This window comes from Dipodomys ordii, unplaced genomic scaffold, assembly GCF_000151885.1.
Source record: "Dipodomys ordii isolate 6190 unplaced genomic scaffold, Dord_2.0 Scaffold5, whole genome shotgun sequence".
Lineage (NCBI taxonomy): Eukaryota > Metazoa > Chordata > Mammalia > Rodentia > Heteromyidae > Dipodomys > Dipodomys ordii.
The window spans coordinates 2,305,606-2,325,624 of NW_012267221.1; the positions used below are offsets into that span (position 1 = coordinate 2,305,606).

The following is a 20,019-nucleotide window of genomic DNA, read 5'->3' on the forward strand; positions in this document are numbered from 1 at the left end:
GCCACTGGAAATGTGTTAGGACAGCACCTAGTTTCTTCAAGCACCCAGGATACTTATAGTCACCATCTGTTTTTGGGAAACACAGAATGCATTCTGCTCTCACTGCCCTTTCCTTCCCAGTGTCTTCACTTTGAGCCTTCACAGCTTCCTGTGAAGGTGTTTGGCCAAACCAAACTAACTGCATACATACATACTCACTCAAACAACACTTCATCTCAGGGCACGATGGGGTATTGGATTATCTGATTTAAGGTTGCTATTGTAAAAAGTCCAAGTGATTATTTTCTCTCTTCTGATCTTAGGCCAGCATAAGCATTAGTACCAAATATGTGTTAGACATGTCCCTCCTTCCAGCAATCACCTCTTAGGTAGGCATGATCTCCCCTTTGCAACAGAGGATAAAATTGAGGTTGAGGCTCCATACCATTAGATAGCACACTGGAGACCACAGAACTTGCTAACCATGTAAGATGTATTATTTAAACCACTGCTTTTCTCACATACAGGTGATTTGATTGAGAACTTTTATATTAGCCTGTTTTCCACTGCTACAATAGCACATCTAAGACTGGGTACTCTATCTATCTATCTATCTAATCTATCTATCTTGTTGGTTGTGGGGCTTGAACTCTGGGCCTGGATGCTGACCCTGAGCTCTTCAGCTACCACTTGAGCCACAATGCCACTTCCGGTTTTCTGGTGGCTAATTAGAGTTAAGAGTCTGATGGACTTTTCCTGCCCTGCTGGCTTTGAACCATGATCCTTAGATCTTAGCTTCCTGAGTAGCTAGGATTACAGGTGTGAGCCACTGGTTCCTGGCTGACTGGGTACTTTATAAATGAGGTAGCCATCTTGGCTCTTGGGAGGACCCCATGGTTGGTGACAGTAGTGCCCATGAGAAGGAGAGATCACATTGTGAGACAAGAAGGAAGCCAAAGAAGCTGGGGAGCTTTGCTTCTTTTATAGTGATGCTCTTCTGAGTCCCGCATCCATTCCTGCTGAGTATAGTGTCCCCAATAACCCAATGACTTTGTAACAGGTTCATTTCTTGGAGATTTTACCATCTCTTACATTGCCATACTGAGGACCAAGTTCCTTGGTGGCACTATCAAACATTATCCAAACCCTTAGCAACATGAATTTGGGTGCAGTGGCTGAGCACAGCCCTCAGATCCAGAAAGCTCAGTACTGAAGCTAAGTTCTGCCACTGGCCTATTCTCTCCTATTCCTTCCTGAGCCTCAAGACTCTACACTGTTGAAAGAAGTAATATAACACTGATTGCAAGTTTCTCTTTGTTCTGTCTTAAAACAATCTTAAAGTACTGAGTTTGGGGAACATCACGGTAGTGGAGACTAGACTGCATGTAAGGAGCAGCACGGCAATGCAAGGGATAGGATGGAGTGAAATCAAATTATAAATACATTTCTAGGCTGAATAAATAAAGATATACTGCTTATAATTTAGGATAATGTCAAATATGTTTCCAGATGAAGTAGGTTGGTCTAATTTTATTGGAGTCATCTTGATTAGGAACAACATGATTGTAGGAAATGAATTTGTCATTGGTGTTGGTTTTCCACTGATCTTTTACCGTGACTAGTGTGCAGAGGTCTCAGTAGATAATGCTTCATGATGAACAGGAGGGCCTGAAGCCTGTTGGGTGGATTCTTGGATTAACTGACATCTTTGTGGCCTGGAATGAGTTGGAACTGCTGTGCTAATATATAATTAGAAATACATGAGTCTGTGCTCTCTACCTTCTGTCCCCAAGTTAGCTAGTTGATACTTTAAGGGTACCACACTTCTCTGTAAGGCCTATACCTGCTTTATTGTTAAATGTACTCATTGAACTCAATTGTACAGCAGACGTGGGTCTGAACATCGGATTAGACATGGTGACCGATAACTAATGAGATTACTTACTTTGAACTCAGAGAAGCTGCTGGGTACATCCTGAATTCAGTGTAACGAGGGTTCATTATGTTCTGGTTGCAGGATGGCCAACCTTAGGGCAGGAGAAGGGGCTTCATTATTCCTTTGTGGTTCTCTCAAGAACCTAAGGGAAGTCTGTGTTTGTTACTGGGGTGAGCAGGATTGATGCTCTGAATAAAACAATAGTGTGTGCTTTGAAGCAGCAGAAACATGACAAGAGCACTGGCAGCTTGCATCAGGATTTTAGATGGAGTATGCAATTTAATTTTGCCTTGTCTGGATCTTGGTTTCAATGAAGAATATGGGCTCTCTTGTTCAGTCAGGCTTGTTTCTTTCATCCCCTGAGTGCCTAGTACCATGCTAATGAACAGGTAAAAGGCACCATCTCTCCCTCTGAGAACTTCAAGTGAGTTGAACATACTCAAGAGTCACAAAGCCAGACTTGAAGCACTTTCATTGATTGTTTTTTCTTCTGGCCTCCAGTGTGTTACTCTTTAGTCTTTAATTACTCTTCCGAAGATGTTTTATAGCGCTACTTGAAAAAGATGTAATTTTTGAGGTGTGAACTCAAATCACCCAATTATCTTGGAAGCCTAGTTAATGTTCCTTGATTTGGGGTGTTGAAGGGGAAGGAAGCCTTTAGGGGGACAGTCCAGTCAGTACCCGAAGTCCTGACTCAGCCAATGTTTGGCACCATGAGTTATGATTGATCGAGTATGAATAATGCAAAAGCTTTAGTTGTATGTGACATGTGGCAAGAGAATCGATAATTTAGTGTAAGTAATATTCTTCCTCCTTTTCCTGATATGCACTGCTAAAAAAATCATAGTATTATTTTAATTGTGTCACCTGCCTTTTTTTCGTGGTAGTTAGATTAGACTAAACCTGCATAGATGTACAGTATTCATAGCATAAGAGTGTCACCTGCAGAGGTGGAGGGGAAGTTTTAGCCAAGGCATGCATTTGGCCACACTTCTTGTCCAAAACCAAAACAGACTGAAATCACAGTGCTGCTGAAACACCAGTAGGGTTAATGTTTAACTCTTGGAGGAAGAAATACTGTGTCTGATTCAAGTTTAACTAGAGGCCAGTTCCTTACTGAATTCATTAAAGTTTGAATTTTTTCCTCCCCATCCTCCTCCTCATAAGCAGGGAATCCTCTCTAGACACAGAGAAGCAACAGTGTTTGGAGCAACAGTATTTCCTGAAGAAAGTTTAGGTGCCACAGGAGCAGATTAGAAAGTATAGTGTTAGTTTTATGTGTCACCTTGGCTGGGCTATGGTACCTAGGTGTTTCATCAAACACAGATCTAGCCGTTGTTGTGAAGGCATTCTGTAGATGTTAATGCCCACAGTCTTTGGGGAAAGATTCTAAGATCTATGGGGAAAAGTCTGAATACCTACAATCTTTGATGAAGTCTTTAAAGATTTTGTGGTTAATGTCTACAATCTTTAAGGAAAGTAGATGACCCTGATAATGAAGGTGACGGTTACTCTCATCCAGCCAACTAAAGGCCTCAAGAGCAAATCCTGCTGTTTCCCAGAGAAGAAATTCTGTCTCAGGACTGGACCATCAACTAACTCCATCTAAAGTTTCCAGCCTGCTGACCTGTCCTGTCACTTTTAGACTTGATAATCCTATAATTACATGGCCAGTTTCTTTAAATTAACAATAAAACAAGATACATTGATATATATATATATATATATATATATACACATATATATTCATACACTAGGATCATATCTATCTATGTAGATAATAGAGATAGATAGAAAGATGGATGGATAGATAGATAACCCTCTCCTTACACTCTCCTCCATTGGCTTTGCATCTCTGAAATATTTGTCTGATAGAAGATGTTAGACCTCCTCCTATCCTCCACAGAGAGAGAATCTCAGTCATGCAATCTCTCTCACACAAGCACCATTTGGTATACAGTCATGCAGATTAGATTTGTTCATGTATTTATGGTGTAAGACTGTTTATAGCACCTCAACCAAATATGAATAATTTCCTGATTACCTGGAGAGTCAAAGAAGATGCAGAAGTAAGAGATATGAAGGCTCTAAGAACCAGCATCTTCCTTTTCTCAACGTATATAGAAGAAATTGCAGTGATAGACTCTGTACATGTGTGTGTGCATGTGTGTGTGTGTGTGTGTGTGTGTGTGTGTGTGTGTGTGTGTGTGATGTAGAGTTACGTTCAGTAAATACTAGTATAGGAGATAATTGAGGAAATAGGTGTAAGTAGGATTTATCAGGAGGCAGAGTGGTCTGACTTAGTAGTTGTCAGTCTCTCCCCAGTTGAACAAGGGCTTTGTTCATGTCTAAATTCCTAGGATGCCTTCAGAGCATCGATATGGGTGCTCAGCCTCTGGGGTGGAAATGGACACATTCAACCCAGTTAGAAGCCTGGGCATATGTCTATCAGCATGTAAACTGCAGATTTTGAGATGCAGAGACTAAGGGCACTGGGAAGGCAGCAGTGCTTGAGAGAAAGAGGTAGACCTCTTTGTTTTCTCAGTGGAATATGCCTAATAGAATTGTTTAATATAACCATCTCAGTATTGGCACGGGGTGAAAGATGGATTGTGGCCTCTGTTCTTTGCTGCCCCTTGTCTGCCTTTTCCGAGGCAACATTCATTAGCTTTGAGGTCTAAAACCTTGGCCTAGATTTCTCTCTGCAGGGAAAAGAGATATTATACCTGGGCAAACCCAGATCATATGTTACTAAAGTGGTTCTTGATGCTCTTCAGCAAGCCAAAATAAAGAGAAGCTGAAAAATTGACACCTTGATAATGGTTCCCATTGAGGGGTGTCAGTTTTGCAGGCATATCTTGCCGTTAAGGTAGAATTGGATTATATTAAGTTTCTTCCCTAAGTAGCCTTTGGCTAGGATTTTGTTCATTCTTTCTATGGTTCTAATGTGTGGAATATGCATGTAGGTTTGCATGCACATTTTGGGTTCTAGTTGAAACCTAAGAATTTTTAGAAGTAAGGACTTGAGACCTTTCCACGCTCCTTTGTGAATGATTAGGTTACTTTGTGTTAATCAAATTATCTCCCAGCCAGTTTGAGCAGTGGCTGAGTAAGGCTCCAGGGGATCATTGGCTTGTTTTCTCCTATGTCCGACATACAATCCCTCAAGCTGTGTAGATGGATGGTATTGCTATTGCTAACCAGCCTGCATAACAACACTGGCCAATGATAGAGAACATGGTAGTAGTCCCATGAGATTGTATCACCCAGTGACCTCATACCAGCTAATGTGTAAGCATGCTGAAGTTCACACAAGGATGAAGTTGCCTGATGGTGTATTGTCTCAGGACGTGTTCTGTTGTTAAGTAATGCATGACTATGCAGTTATGTACCTCCAACAGGGAAAAATTGGTAAAACCTCCCGTAAAAGGATTTCTTAATTTCTGCTATCTTGTTATGTTTCCTTGTAAGTTGTCTGAAATCCTTTTGGAAACCAGGCTAAGCAGTCACACATGTCGGTCTGTGCACAGACTTGAGGATTTGTGTGGATTTACTGTGTTTGAGCATGCTGATAATAACACTGATAAGTGTGATTACAGGCAGTAAGTATGTGGGAAGAACCAAAATAAAAGCGTTGGGAAGAAAAAGCCTTTTTTCTCTCTGTTTTTAAAAAAATAAAATTAATTTTTATTGTAAAGGTGATATATAGAGGAGTTATAGTTGCATAAGTCAGGTAATGAATACATTTCATTTTGAAGAGTGTCACCTCTTCCCTACTTTTTAAAAAGTTTTTCCCTCCCGACCCCCTTCCCCCACAAATTGTATAGCTCATTTTCAACATCGTGTCTAGTGTGATATAAAGTATACAAAGCAAAAACACTGAAGCAGGAAACTTACACTAAAGGCAGGAGCTGAAAATTCAGGAGGAAGAATGTGGTTTTGTTTTTTTGTTTGTTTTATTGTGAGAATACAGTTACAATTACATGGGCAAGATAACTAGTACATTTCTTATAAAGCATTGTTGCCTCCTCATTGTTTTGTATATTATAAAATATATTTAATTAATTAATTCTTTATAATATATATTTAATTTTTAATTGTATTATTGTACAAAACAATAGATTTTGTTATAACATGTTCATAATGTATATAGTGCACTTTGGTTCTTTTCATTTCCTCACTATAATTTTTTAAATTTTATTTAAGTAGTTGTACAAAGCAGTTTATGAATACAATGTATCTTGATCAATGTCATCACTTTCAACATTCTCACCTATCCCTGTCCTACTTACCTCTTCCCTCACTTTTTTTAATTTTGTAGGATAGTGAATTCTTGACTGCGTTCTTCCTCTTTCTTCTCTTCATTCATTTATCCCCTCTCCTTTTAATGCCATGTCTACCATATTTCAGTTAATATCTTTGTAGACACTTGCATACAACCCAACATACTTACTTACATATGTATAACGCTAATCATAGCTTCCACATATGAAAACATGAAACATGAAACCTTTATCTCTCTGGGCCTGATTTACTTCACTTAACATTGTTTTTTTCCAAATCTTTCCATTTCTTTACAAATATTATCATTCTTTTTAATGGATGAGTAAAATTATGTTGTATATATACCACCTTTTCTTGGTTTGTTCATCCATTGAGGGGCATCTGGACTGATTTACTACCTTGCAGAAAGTTCCTACCTGTGCTGGTAATAGTTTCATGGTCTCTGGTCTTATGATGAGGTCTTTGATCAATTTTGAATTGATGCTAGTGCAGGATAGTAGATAGGGATCTAGTTTCAGTTTTCTGCATGTTCAGTTTTTCCAGCATCATTTCTTGAAGAGGCGTTCTTTCTTCCCACCTATGTTTTTGGCTCTCTTATTGAATATTACATGGCTGTACATCTGTGGGTTTATTGTTGGGTCTTCTATTCTGTTCTGTTGGTCCTTAGGCCTGTTTTTGTGCCAGTACCAAGCTGTTTTCATTACAATAGCTCAGTAGTAGAGTTTGAAGTTTAGTATTGTTATGCCTTAGGCACTTCTTTTCCTAATAAGGATTGCTTTTGGGATTTGGGGTCTTTTGTGGTTCCATATGAATTTTTGGATTGTTTTCTCATCTCACTGAAGAATGAAATTGGGATTTTGCTGAGTATTGCATTTAATTTGTAGACTGCTTTGGGAAATGTTGCCTCTTTTCACCATATTAATTCTGCCAATTCGGGAGCATGAAAGGTCTTTCTATTTCCTTATGTCTTATTCAATTTCCTTTAAATTTTTGAAGTTTGTACTGTAGTTTTTTTTTTTTGAGGCTATTACACATGGAGTTGTTTTCCTGATTTTAGTTTTAATCTTCTCATTGTTTGTGTACAGAAAAACTACTGATTTTTGTGGGTTGATTTTTATATCCTACGACTTCACAAAAGATTTGAATTAGCTATAGTGGCTTAGGGGAACAGTCTATAATAGAGTCCTTTAACTGTAGGCACATGTCATCTGCAAAAAGGGATAGTTTTACTTCTTTCCTCCCTATTTGGATCTCCTATATGTTTTTCTCTGCTCTTGCTAGGAATTCCAGTAGGAAATGGTTTTGAAGTGACAGTAGGTAGGAACTCATGATCATTAATCTCCTTCTCTAAATTTGCTTAAGTTCATGATAAAAGGAAAAGAGATTATAGAGATTCTATATCCTCTTGCTCTAGGTCTCTGAGGGGAATGGGAGACAGAGACTCTATTTTATTTTGCACAATTGCTTTTTAACATCCTATATAGAAGAATATTTGTTTTATTATGAAAAACCTTCTGGGCATAGAAATGTAATCTGTCTTAGTGATTCTAGTTTATTACATAATTGAGAATTTTTTGTGTCCAATGAGATTTGTTTCCTCCACTAATTAATTTTTTTATTACTGAATATAACAAACTGGCAGTAAATAGCATAAATGTAAATATATAATTTACAACGGTTTTATTTTTTTCTTGGTTGTGGGGCTTGGACTCTGGGCCTAGGCGCTGTCCCTCAGATCTTCAGCTCAAGGCAAGTGCTCTACCACTTGAGCCACAGCACCACTTCTGGTTTTCTGGTGGTTTATTGGAGATAAGAGTCTGTTGGACTTTCCTCCCTGGGCTGGCCTCAGATCTCAGCCTTCTGCGTAGCTAGGATTATAGGCATGAGCCACTAGCACCCGGCTACAAAATTTTTATAAATGTACATACAACTGTACTCACTTCTCACTGTCTTAGTAGCTCTTAGTTTCTAGGTTTCAAGAGTAACTTGTCCTATCTTCAGTCATGATCTATTGTATTGCCATCTTTAGACTTCATATAAATGGGATCACATAGTACTGTTTTGTAGGTAGTTTCCTTTATTTGTTATCACATCTTTTATCTGTTATCTATATTACTTGGGGTAGTAGTTTATTCTTCACAATTGTATAGTATTGTTTGAATATGGCATATTGTATTCAATCCATTGTTGATGACTATTTGGTTTGTTTTCATTTTGAAGATATTTAAATAAAGTTACTATGAAATTGGTTGTCATGCTTTTAGGTGAACATGTATCCTGTATCTGTTGGCTAAGAGTGAAGTTTCTGGATGATAGTTGAGATAATCAGAGTTAGGAGAGGCTATCAAGTGGCTTCTAAAATGATAGTGATAATTCATGTTCTCTTCAATAGCAGTACAGAGTTACAGTCACTATTCTTCCTCACTCATTTTTAAATAGCTTAAAATTTTTAGCCATTCTAATAATGTGTAAAGTCATCTTGTTGTAGTTTTAATTTGCATATCCCTATGATTAATGGCATCAAGTACCTTTTTCTTCATAATGTTTTATTGGCACTCCTTTTATAACATGCTTGTTAGAAGTCTTTGAAAAAAAGTCTTTGCATTTTTAAAAAAATCTTTGAAAAAGTTGTTCTGTTAAGCTATTCTGTATGTTTAATATACATACACTAATTAAATATCTTCTCCCATTGTACCTTTTAACTCTGTTAATAGTGGCTTTTAGTGATGAGAAGTTTTAATTTTAATGAAGTAAAATTTATTTTTTATGTTCCACTTAAGAAATCTTTGCCTAACCCACTCCCTTGAAGAGAGTCTCCTTTATAAGCTTTATTGATTTCCCCTGTGTATCATCTGGGATAGAATGTTTTATGTGGCATTGAAGTCTTCTTACATTGAAGTCTTGGATGGGCATGTGATTACAGATTGGATGGCTATGTATCTGGGTTTCTACTCTGAAGGTTTTTGGGTTTTTTTTGGGGGGGTAGGTTGTGGGGCTTGAACTCTGGGCCTGAGTGCTGTCCCTGAGTTCTTCAGCTCAAAGTGAGCACTCTACCACTTGAGCCATAGCACCACTTCCAGTTTTCTTGTGGTTAGTTGGAGTTAAGAGTCTCACGGACTTTCCTGCCCAGGCTGGCTTTGAACTGAGATACTCAGATCTCAGCCTCTTGAGTAGCTAATATTACAGGCGTGAGCCACTAGCACTCAGCCACCATGTAATAAGTTTTAATAAGTTTTATAAGTATAAGTTTTATAAGTATTGCTGTTGAACCTTCTTAACTTTCATCTTCAAAATGACTTCATCTTGGCTTTATGTTGTTGTTGTCCATTGTGGGGCTTGAACTCAGGATCTGGAGCACTGTCCCTGAGCTTTTTTGTTCAAGTCTAGAACTCTACCATTTGAACCATAGTTCCACTTCCAGTTTTTAGGTGGCTAATTGGAGAGAAGAGTTTCATGGACTTCCCTTCCTGGGCTGGCTTCAAACCATGATCCTTAGATCTCAGCCTCTTGAGTAACTAGGATTACAGGGGTGAGCCATCAGTGCCTGGCTTTATTTTTGCCTTTTTAAAATTTCTATTATAAACTTTAGAATTAGCTTGCCAATTTAAACATGCGCGCACACACACACACACACAACACACTACCTCTTAGAAACAATTTTGTGAGAGTTAATATTCTTCCCTACCAATGTTGGCTGATTTTTTCATAGTGCTTTTAGGATATGTAAAAGCCTTTTTCCTGGCCCTTTGGGGATGAATGATGTTTAGGGACCCACTGGTGGTTTGAGTTTCAAGTGAAAGTTGGTTTGCATATCTTTTTTCTTCAGGATCTTTAATGTGCCATCTCTGCCCTATCCTATGCCCACACCCTCGGCTTGTACTATTGTGATATGTTTAGCCAGTGGAAAAGGGACACAGGCAGTCCAAAGGACTGGCTGTGCCCCAGAACAAAGATTGTTAGAGATCCCAACCAAACAACCTTTTTTCTGCTAACCCTCCCCTGGCTTCCCCTTCAGCCTCTGTGTGATAATGCCTCTCTCATTACTAGGTCCTCTCCATATTTTTGTTAAGCCCTGTCCAAATTAAACAGTTTGAACAGATCATCTGTTTCCTTTTAGGATTTTGGATTCTACAGAAATAGAAGAAAAGGATTATTGTGGGTTGCTTTAGGAGAGTTTTGAGAACCCAGACCTGTTATGTTGGTGATAGTTTTGCCGGGCCTGTTTACTGTGCCTCCCTCTGGCTAAACCTGTTGAGTGTAGTGTAGAGGCTCCATCTCTCTCTTTCTGGTATCATTTGGAAGCATCAAGGGACTTTTTTTTATTTAAAAAGTTAGATTAGTAGTCTCCAAGTGTCTTTTTAAGTGACAACAGGCATTTTAGCCATGAGTTATTTTTCATTTTCTGCCTTACTAAGTTGATAATGGATGCTGCCGTGTTTGTGCTTGTATCTCAGAAACATCCACAGCATCGCCTGAGGACATTGGAAGGTGAGGCGAGAATGTTACTAGAACAGACTTTCAAGAAGTAATAAAACCACTGCTATTTGAAAAACTAGAATTGCAGCACTTCTGGGGATGGCAGCCTCAAGCTACCTAGAATGAGAATTTTGCTAATTCTTTAGTGAGTTTTACACTGCAGTCATTTAACTCTTCTTTTGACAGTAGAATTATTTAGTTGTCTGCTTTAGGAATTAATTTTTGGAATGATATCTCTTACCACTGATTTCTTACCCTAAAATAGAAATTATATTCTGAGTGCCATATGATGACAGCAATAATTAACCTGGGTAACACCTCATCATGCTGACAAACAGGACAGTGCCAGACTGTTTGGAGTTTTAAACAAGAAAATGCAGCAAATGAAATGATGCCACATATTTTCCCATGATTTCCACCATCTTAAAAAGTAAATAATACCAGGAGCTGGTGGCCCATGCCTGTCATCCTAGCTATTCAGTAGGCTGAGATCTGAGACACAGTTTGAAGCCAACCTGGGAAAGAAAAGTCCATGAGACTCTTATTTACAATAAACTTCTCAGGAAAAGCTGGAAGTGGTGCTGTGGCTCAAGTGATAGAGTGCTAGCCTGGAGCAAAAGAAGCTCAGGGACAGCACCCAGGCCCTGAGTTCAAACCCCAGGACTGGAAAAAAAAAAAGTAAATAGTAAATGGAATTCTGCTGTGAGGAGTTTGCTTTTGAATGAGACACTGCTAATTGGGTGTTAAATTTCTGTGAATGCATAGGTGCACTTTTTGTTTCAGTCCTGGTGCTCTCAGAGCCTAGGTGCTGTGATTTAGCTTTTTCTCTCAAGGCTAGCACTCTTATCACTTGAGCCAAAGCTCTACTTTTGGCTTTTTTTGTAGTTAATTGGAGAAAATCTCCTGGGTTGGTTTGAACTGCAGTCCTTAGATCTCAGCCTCCTAAGTAGCTAGGATTACAGATGTGAGCCACTGGTGCCTGGCTGAACTTTTTTTTTTTTTTCTTTCTAACTTCCAATTTGTGCAACTGTTGATTCTGCCCTCAACCCCAGCTTGCCTTGGGTGTCTGTGTCTAACCACCATCCACCTAACATCACAGACCTTGGCCATATGAAATTGCTTAAAGTGGAAGTGGTAAAATGGTGTCCATTAGACATGCATGTGACACATGTTATTTTTTTTAATGTTTTAAATTGGAAAACAGAAATTAAAAAGTTTTAATTTCTAGCTGGGTGCCCGTGGTCACATCAGTAATCCTACCTATTAAGGAGGCTGAGATCTGAGGATCACGGTTCAAAACCAGCCTGGGCAGGAAAGTCCATGAGACTTTTAGCTCTAATATGACAATAAAACTGGAAGTGGTGCTGTGGCTCAAGTGGTAGAGCACTCACCTTGAGCTGAAGAGCTGAGGAGCAACGTCCAGGCTCAGAGTTCAAGCCCATGACTGACCCAAAAAAAGTTTCAATTTCCACCTTTTGCAAAAAATGAGATGATGGCCTTTACTCCACCCTGGTGATGCTTGTCTTTTGGGGGGAGGGGTAGGTGGAGAGAAGGTCTATGCTCAGCAGAGAACTATGGTGTGTCTTGGCTAGCCTCACTAGTATGTGACCTACAACACATTAGGTACCAAATGGGAATGAGAGAAATAACTGAAAATCTGCTTTATGTTGTTGATGTAAGAACTCCAAGTTCCAAGAGGCCAGAGAATTTTCTCATTTGTCTTTTTATATCTCTGGTCCTTGTGTTCATTCACCTGAAAGGAAATTCTGCTTAAGAAGGTGTTACTAGCAGTGGTAACCAGGAGGCATAAAGGAGGATGCTGAACTTTGGGGAATGGTTCTTAGCTTATGTAGGGCTGAGGACTCAGCTTGAGACTGAGGTAGATGGAATTGGGTAAGAGAGAATCCTGAGTTGCATCCTGGTGGGATGTGAAGGAAGAATGAAAAGGGTGAGTTTGAAACCCAAGAAGCAAAAATGCAATTAAACCAGCAAGGAGGGTGATAGGTATGGTCAGCACATATAGGATCCTGTGCTCTGCCCAGGCCAGTCTTTGCTTGTAAAAGAAATCTGAGCTTTAGTTACACAGAATCAGTGAATATGAATATCTGTTCTCAAGAGTTTCTCCCTTATGTATGCTTCTATTGCAGAGCTAAGACCATCAAGAATACAGTATCTGTGAACCTGGAACTGACAGCAGAAGAATGGAAGAAGAAATATGAAAAAGAGAAAGAGAAGAACAAGACCTTGAAGAATGTTATCCAGCATCTAGAGATGGAACTAAACAGGTGGAGAAATGGTAAGGATGGACAGAGGGGAAGGAGGAGGCAAGAGCACCTGCCTTCCCTTTTCTGTGACTGTCAGCATCCTGACCCTGGGCGGCTCTTGGCCAATGAGACAGCTGTGGAGCCTGGGCCTCAAAACACCCTAAGTAGACAAGGACAAGCAGATGTTTCCTTATTCTCTGGCACAGTGCCCCACCTCTGGCCCCTTGCATGGCTGGTGTACACTGGTATGGATGACAGTTTGTAAGTTGGCTTGAATCTATTTCCCACGAGCTGGCCTCTGTCTGTAGCTCGTCTTTCCTCTCAAGAACCCTATTTGAAATGTAGCAGGTAGCCCTTGAGACTTTGTGGCTCAGGTTGCTTTTGACTAAATGAAAAATGTCATTCACTTCCAAGAATTTTATCATTGGTTTGGTGTTAAAAGTCACCCCTGGCATATACTAAAATTTCCCCCCTACTTCATCATCATGCTCTGCTTCTTCAGAGCCAGAAATAGAGGCTGGCGAGGCTCTGTGCTAAAATGGAGTCTGATGGGTCTGTTTCGTGACTAGCTTTCCTTTTTTTCCCCCCAAAACATTCTCTTTGGTTTGTTCCAGTGAGAGAAAATATCTCAGAGAGATAAATTCATCTCAGAGAGCTGACGTGTAGTGGGTGGGTGGGTTGTGGGTGAAGTGTTAGGAGGGGTTTCCAGATCCAAGTGCAGACAGATTATTTTAGTGATTTTAGCATTGTGATGGAATTCAGAGGGTGAATGTCTGTATGTATGGAAGGGTATTGAGTGCTTGGAAGTCGGTCCTCAGATCCTATACTGCTCTGCTTTGTCAATTCAAGTGCTCCAGGAGAACATAGCTCTCAGCTCTGGATGAATATAGGAGCCTGGGGGCTGCTCTGTAGGATTAGGAAGTATCCTGTCTGTTTAACAGAAGATCGTCCATGTTTGCCTTAATAGCCTTTTGCTATTAAGGGTAGGGTGTCAATGACCTACTCTTTAATTGAGAAACAGTTACATGGCAAACAAGAATTCAAGAGAGGATTTAAAAAAAAAATGACCCACTAGCCTAAATAACAGGATTCTTCTCTTTTCCAAAGAGTTTTGTAGCTGTACATGTGTTTTGAAAGCTGCTAGAGTGATTGAATAATTCAGCACCTGGGGCTGGTAGCTGATTCCTTGCAGTTTGGCAGGGCTTTGAGAGTCGGGAGGGTAGAAGGTGAGATGGAAAGTGGCTATATGAAGTGTTATTCTATTTCTGGAATCCTCCTGGGTCATTTCTCTATTGGATGACTGTAAATCCTTTGGTAAAGGGCTAGGAGATTGGCCTTGGAGACATTGTGGACTGGGCTATTAACCTTGGTATTTTCCACCCTTTCTCATCACCTGTCATGCTCCAACAATCCGATTCACCATCTGTCACCCAGTGCTACCCTCTGGGACCTGTCCCTGCCTTGATTGCTCGACTCACCTGTGAGCCTGGTGGCTCAGGGGTTGCTCTGCCCTGCTCATGGCCTCCTCACTTGGCCTAGTTTGAACTGTTTTTTTTTTTTTTCACTTCATGTGCATGGTGAATCTCCTGAGAACTTGATTGTGGCTTTTGATGAGATCCCTTAACTTACATAATTTGGGGGAAAATAAAGCATGTTTTCTGACACACAATAGACCTGTGCTGAATGTATGGTAAGCAAATGTGTGTTTCATGTAGACTCTGGAGACTAAAGGGTAGGCAGTAGGATGTGATCATCAAGACAGACTCCAGTCACCACCATCAGTGCACATGTTGTGGGTGGTGTGTGTTACACACCAAGGAGGGAAACAGACACCAAGCCTGGAGTGGCAGGGAGAGCTGACTTGTGTTTAGAAGCCAGGAGAAGTTTCCTCAAATAAGCAGCATGGAGAATCAATCTGAGAGAAGCAGCAGTTTGTTGGGTGAAATAGGAGGTGTGAGATCATGATGAGGGTTCAGGGGGTGGAAATTGAGTTTTTACCATAGTTCTGTGAGGTGAGAAGAAGAGGATCATTGTGGTTCTGGATCGGGGAACCATGATCTGAGATGAGCTTGGTATTGGTAGTCCCAGAAAAGGCTATAGGATTTTGGCCACCATGTTGGAAGCAATGAGAAACCATTTAGGCTGCAGAGGATAAGATTTGAGTTTTGAACATCCCCTATTTGTGTTGGAGAATGGCCTGGGTGGGGAGAAATGAACTAAGGTAGTCTTCCAGGGGTGAGGGGATGGTAGTTGATTTGAAAGACATGGAAGTGGGAGAAAGAGAAATGAATGGACCCAAGAGGTGTTTGGAAGGAGAAATTAGCAGGGTTTGGGGCGGATTAGCTATGGGGAAAAGGAGGTATCAGAGGACTTCCAAGTTTTCTGTCTTAGCCAAGATGAATGGAGGTCAGAGCCATTTCTTGAAGTGGGAAATACTGGAGAAGCACCCAACAGGGAAACGGAGATGAGAAGGGAAGGATGAGGTGATTGGGAAGCATCTAGAAGAATATTTCGGGTAATCATGTAGGTTTAAGGGTCTGAAGCCCAAGAGCTCCCTGGGCTGTAGAGGGAAATTCAGTCATCTTTGATCTTTTGGTAATGATTGAAGGTGAAGTAGGGGGTGAGAGAACCATGTGGCCCATGGAGAGAAGAGAGAGAATGGAGGAGGAAAGAGTCTTAAGGGATCTGTCACCCCACCATCATGTCACTATTGAGTGACTGAGATGGGACAAAGGAAAGGGGGGTCCCTCATCAGAGCTCTGCTTCCTCCCTTCCTCCTTAAATGTAGAGGACACACAGTGATACAGATCAGTCTGTGTGGAAAGAAGTGTGGGAGGCGGGCAGTGAGGAGACAAATGGCTCTAACAAACCCAGAGTACAGAGCTATCTCAAGGACTGACTGCCGGTTACAAGATCTATCAGCGTATGACACGTGCACAACAAACCAAAGTGAGGTTTTTTTTGTTAAGCTTCAGGGACTGGGTATTTAATCTACAACCAGTCTAGCCTTTGGGTCCACAGGTTTCACAGCTCTCCCAAGGGGATCTGCCTCTGGTGGAGCTGGGACCTGACCCCCACAGTTCATTTCCTTCCTGTCATCAGGACTGTATGCACATGGAGCTAGCACTCATGATTTATGTGCAAGCCAGTGAGATGAGTGTGAAAAGTGCCACCCCAGAGAAGAAAGAGCCCAGAAAGCCCTCTGGTGTCTGTGTGTCTGCCCTACTTCCTCAGAGCTGCTCCTGAGGGCAGGGCTGCTGTGGGATGGAGTAGAGTTGGTATTCTCAAATCAGTAGGGCAGCAGTGTTGCCAACTTTCTTGAAATGACTTGCGGCAAGTTAATTCATCTCAACATTTCCGATCTGGAGTTTTCCACATTGGGATGTGACCGAGTTATAGACTTGTCAGAACTATGCACCCTCCTAGAAAGAGATTGCTTTTGTTGCAGCATGTGTTTGTAATTTAGAACTTCACTGCTATACTCCAGCTGTGAGGGAGCAAGGAAAGAGTGCCGCAGAGAAGTGTGTGTGTATGTGTGTGTGCGCGCGTGTGTGCAGTGTATGCATGTTTGTACTTTTTACTGCTTACGGACATGCGGTGGCAATACAGGCAGGGGGAAATCAGCTGTAAATCAGTGACAGCAGACAGCCGTGAGGGAGGAACGGAGACATGCCTGATCCAATTGGCAGTGACAGTGACAGTGTAGGACCACAGGAGAGGGCAATCCCAGCAGCATTCCGAAGTTATGAAATCCCACCCTCTCCCATGCCCAGAGGCAGATCTACCTTCCCACACTTCTGCTTAGACCAATTTGCAGCCCATAAAGCTTAGTATGTTTGTGTGCTACTGAAATCTGTATGTTGGAATCCTTCCCTCAAAGTGATAGTGTTAGGAGTGGGGCCCCTGGAAGATGATTATTTCCTGAGGATTAGCGCCCTTAAGAGAGTGCTGGGAGGTTTTGCTTCTCTCTCTCTCTCACATACATACTTTACTCCCTCCCTTCCTGTGACTACCCTCCCCCCCAGCTTTGTGAAGATGTGACAAGATTTTACCTAAAAGAGGTCCCATACCATAATACAACTCTGCTGACAGTCTTAGACCTCCATCTCTTGGCCCTTAAATACATTTCTGTTGTCTAGAACCTGTCTTTGTTACTTGGTCATAGCAGCCCTGTCTACCTGAGACAGTGAGTTACTTGAGCATGCAGGCCAGGCAGTTTTCTTCTCTAGGCACAGTTGAATCCTGAGTCTAAAAATAGGGCTTGTGGCTTTCAGAATATATTCTGCATCAAGCCTTCATTCATTCATTTTTGACATGGTTATTTGAATAGGATATCTGTGTTCATGTGCATGGTGGCTTAGGGAGAGACTATACTATAAATGAACACACGAAGAGAGCAGCCCCTTTCCCTGTTCAATTCCTCAGTATCCTAGTTTAAGGTCCTAAGGTAGCAAGCAACAGCAACTGACCCTACTTGTTATACTAGAAAGCAGTACTTCCTTCTTCTCTTTGTCTGATTGTGTTGGAGATTTGGAGGCCTAGGATAGAAGAATCATTACCATTCTTGGCGGTTCTTTGTGGAGGAGCAGGATTCTGAAATAAATTGTCTAATGAAGACTATATGTATGGTAATTTCTTCAAAGGAAGTGGAGATGCTGTTCTGAGAATGAATATCCAGTAATTTAAAAGCATTAGAAGTCCACCATAATCTACTAGTGACATCTTGTGGGCTGCAGAGAATTACCAGTCTTTTCTCAAATCTCGTGGCTCTGCTGGCACTTGAGCCTCATGAAAATTGGTTCACCTACTTGCTTAAGGAGCAGATGGAGTGGGGAAGTGGCCAGAAAATAGATTTCTTTTTAAGGTCTCTGTTGATTTGTGGAGCATATGTGTGAAAAGGACTTGAGCAAACCATATATGGGGATAGATTTCAATAGCTGGTTTCAGAGTGAATTATTGGCTTCTACATCACTCTTGCTTTCATCCATTAAAAAAAAAACACCTTCTTGACAGGGAGATGGTAAGATCTGAGGTCAGGGTCATGATGTTCACGATGGATGGGCTGCCAGATTGGTCTTTATTATGCTTACTTCTGATACTTTGAATTTTACCCCAAATCTAAAGCAAGCGTGCAGGCACACAACACACACACACACACACACACACACACACACACACACACAGCAGGCACACAACACACACACACACACACACACAGCCATGAATATGTTTTAAGATCTCTGAGTCAGAAAAAGAACTTGAAATTCCAGATGTCCAGAGAGAATGGCCTGACAGTCTGATGTATCTGCATAGTCTTTTCTCTTTAACAATTAAATATAAGACTGAATAACAGTGGATGTAGATGTATTCCATCTGCAGAAACCAGGTACATACATGTTTACCTCACAGATTGAGAAAGTATGGAAGAACTGGTCATCTCTAAAGATTTGGATTTGTTTAAAACTTGCCACACCAGCTGGCATGCTTCAGTAACTAGGTAAATCGGTTTCCTGTAGCCTTATATGGGGGTTCGTGGGTCTTTGTGACTACTATCGTGGATGCTGTTTGCTTTTTTTGGGGGGTGGTGGTGGTGGTGGCATTGTGATCTTCCTGTCTCAGCTTGCCAAGTGATGGAATTACTGCTATGTGCCACCATGCCCAGTGAGATTTGTTCTTTCAGCATTAAGTCTATAGAAGATGCCCATGGTCATAGATTCTCAGAACTGATATTTCAAGTGAGAAATTGAGATAGCTTCCCCTTTATAATAAAATTTTTTTAAAAGAAATTGAGATAGCTATTTTGCTAGGCCCTGTTCTTTTCTTTAAGCACAACCCAACTAATAATAATACTGGCTGCTTGGAGCCTTTTTAAGAGGGCATGAATATAAAGGGAATGTGGAGCCCTGGGTGACCAGTTTATGAGAAAATTGGGATTAGAGGATGTCTTAAGCTGCTTGTATTTTTAGGCATTAGGGCGAAGGATGCATTTGTATGCTAACTAACTTTATAAGGGAATCATTTTTCACCCTGACATTTTATAATAATACCTTGTAGGCCAGCTGCTCCTGCCCACCTGGCAACATAAAAGATTTCCGTTTCATTTCTTTGATATAGAAATTACTTACATTGGATTTGCCACTGGGCTTATTTAATTGGTATTAAAACAAAACACCTTGTTTGCCAGATCTACCATGGTTTCTGGTGGCTGCTGAGAGCGCACAGCAATCGTACCCTTGGAGTTGTCAGAGAATGCAATTACCTTTCTGTGCTCTCCTGAGGCCTTAGGGACCCACATGTCACAAAAAGGATAACTAGCTTCTTACTATTTCCGGTGTGAAATTTTAATGAATTCCTGACAGTCTAATGATTTTCTTTCAGTTAAAAAAAAAGAACCGAGAAACCCCACCCTATTTTAGAACTTTGAACTAATAGACCTAATGAGAATTTTTGATTAGTCTGTCATTCTCCTCTGCCACAATTGATAGATTTTTTTTTTTGTTATTTATGCTCTCTGGAGGTTTTCATTTTATAATTAGAATGCTCTCTGCAAGCCTTGTAGGTATGCTCCAAGTGAATGCACCCGTGTAAACACAAATCTCTTCAGTCCTTAAAGGTAATTACATCTGACAATGGTAAATGCCATGATGCTTATTTAAAGAAGGAGAGGTTTCTGGTTGGGGGAGGCCTTTCAGTCTAAAAATTTAGTATTACTAAGCTCTTTCTTTATAGACAGCAGGTATGGGCCTTGGGGGCTAGACTAGAGAAACCTGCTTTTAATAAAGCTGACGAGAATAAAACCAGGGCTGATCTTCACTTGAGGGTCCTCTTGTGCTTTGCCCCCAGCAGACTTCAGGGCAGTGGTCCTCTCGGGCTTGCTTCCATCTGTCTTCCTTGTTGCCTCAATATTCCAGAATCATCTCAAGGGGGGCTTCTCTGGAGATTCGGTCCACTGCAGTGCAGGGAATGTTCTCGATTAAGGTGGTAAGATTGCCATGGAGACAGACTGCCTGGTGTCAGGTCTTACATGGTCTGGGAATTTATAGTCCCCAGCCATCTTTGTGAGCTGGACAGTGTAGTTAC

General features: G+C 40.9%; 1 protein-coding gene across 1 annotated transcript in view; it reads left to right on the plus strand.

Annotated features, from left to right (window-relative positions):
- Window positions 1-20,019, plus strand: part of Kif5c (kinesin family member 5C) — a 159,662-nt gene that overhangs the window by 85,938 nt on the left and 53,705 nt on the right. Inside the window, exon 11 of the mRNA XM_013027945.1 lies at window positions 12,823-12,971. Within this exon, the coding sequence (XP_012883399.1) occupies window positions 12,823-12,971 (149 nt within the window). The remainder of the gene's footprint in view (window positions 1-12,822; window positions 12,972-20,019) is intronic.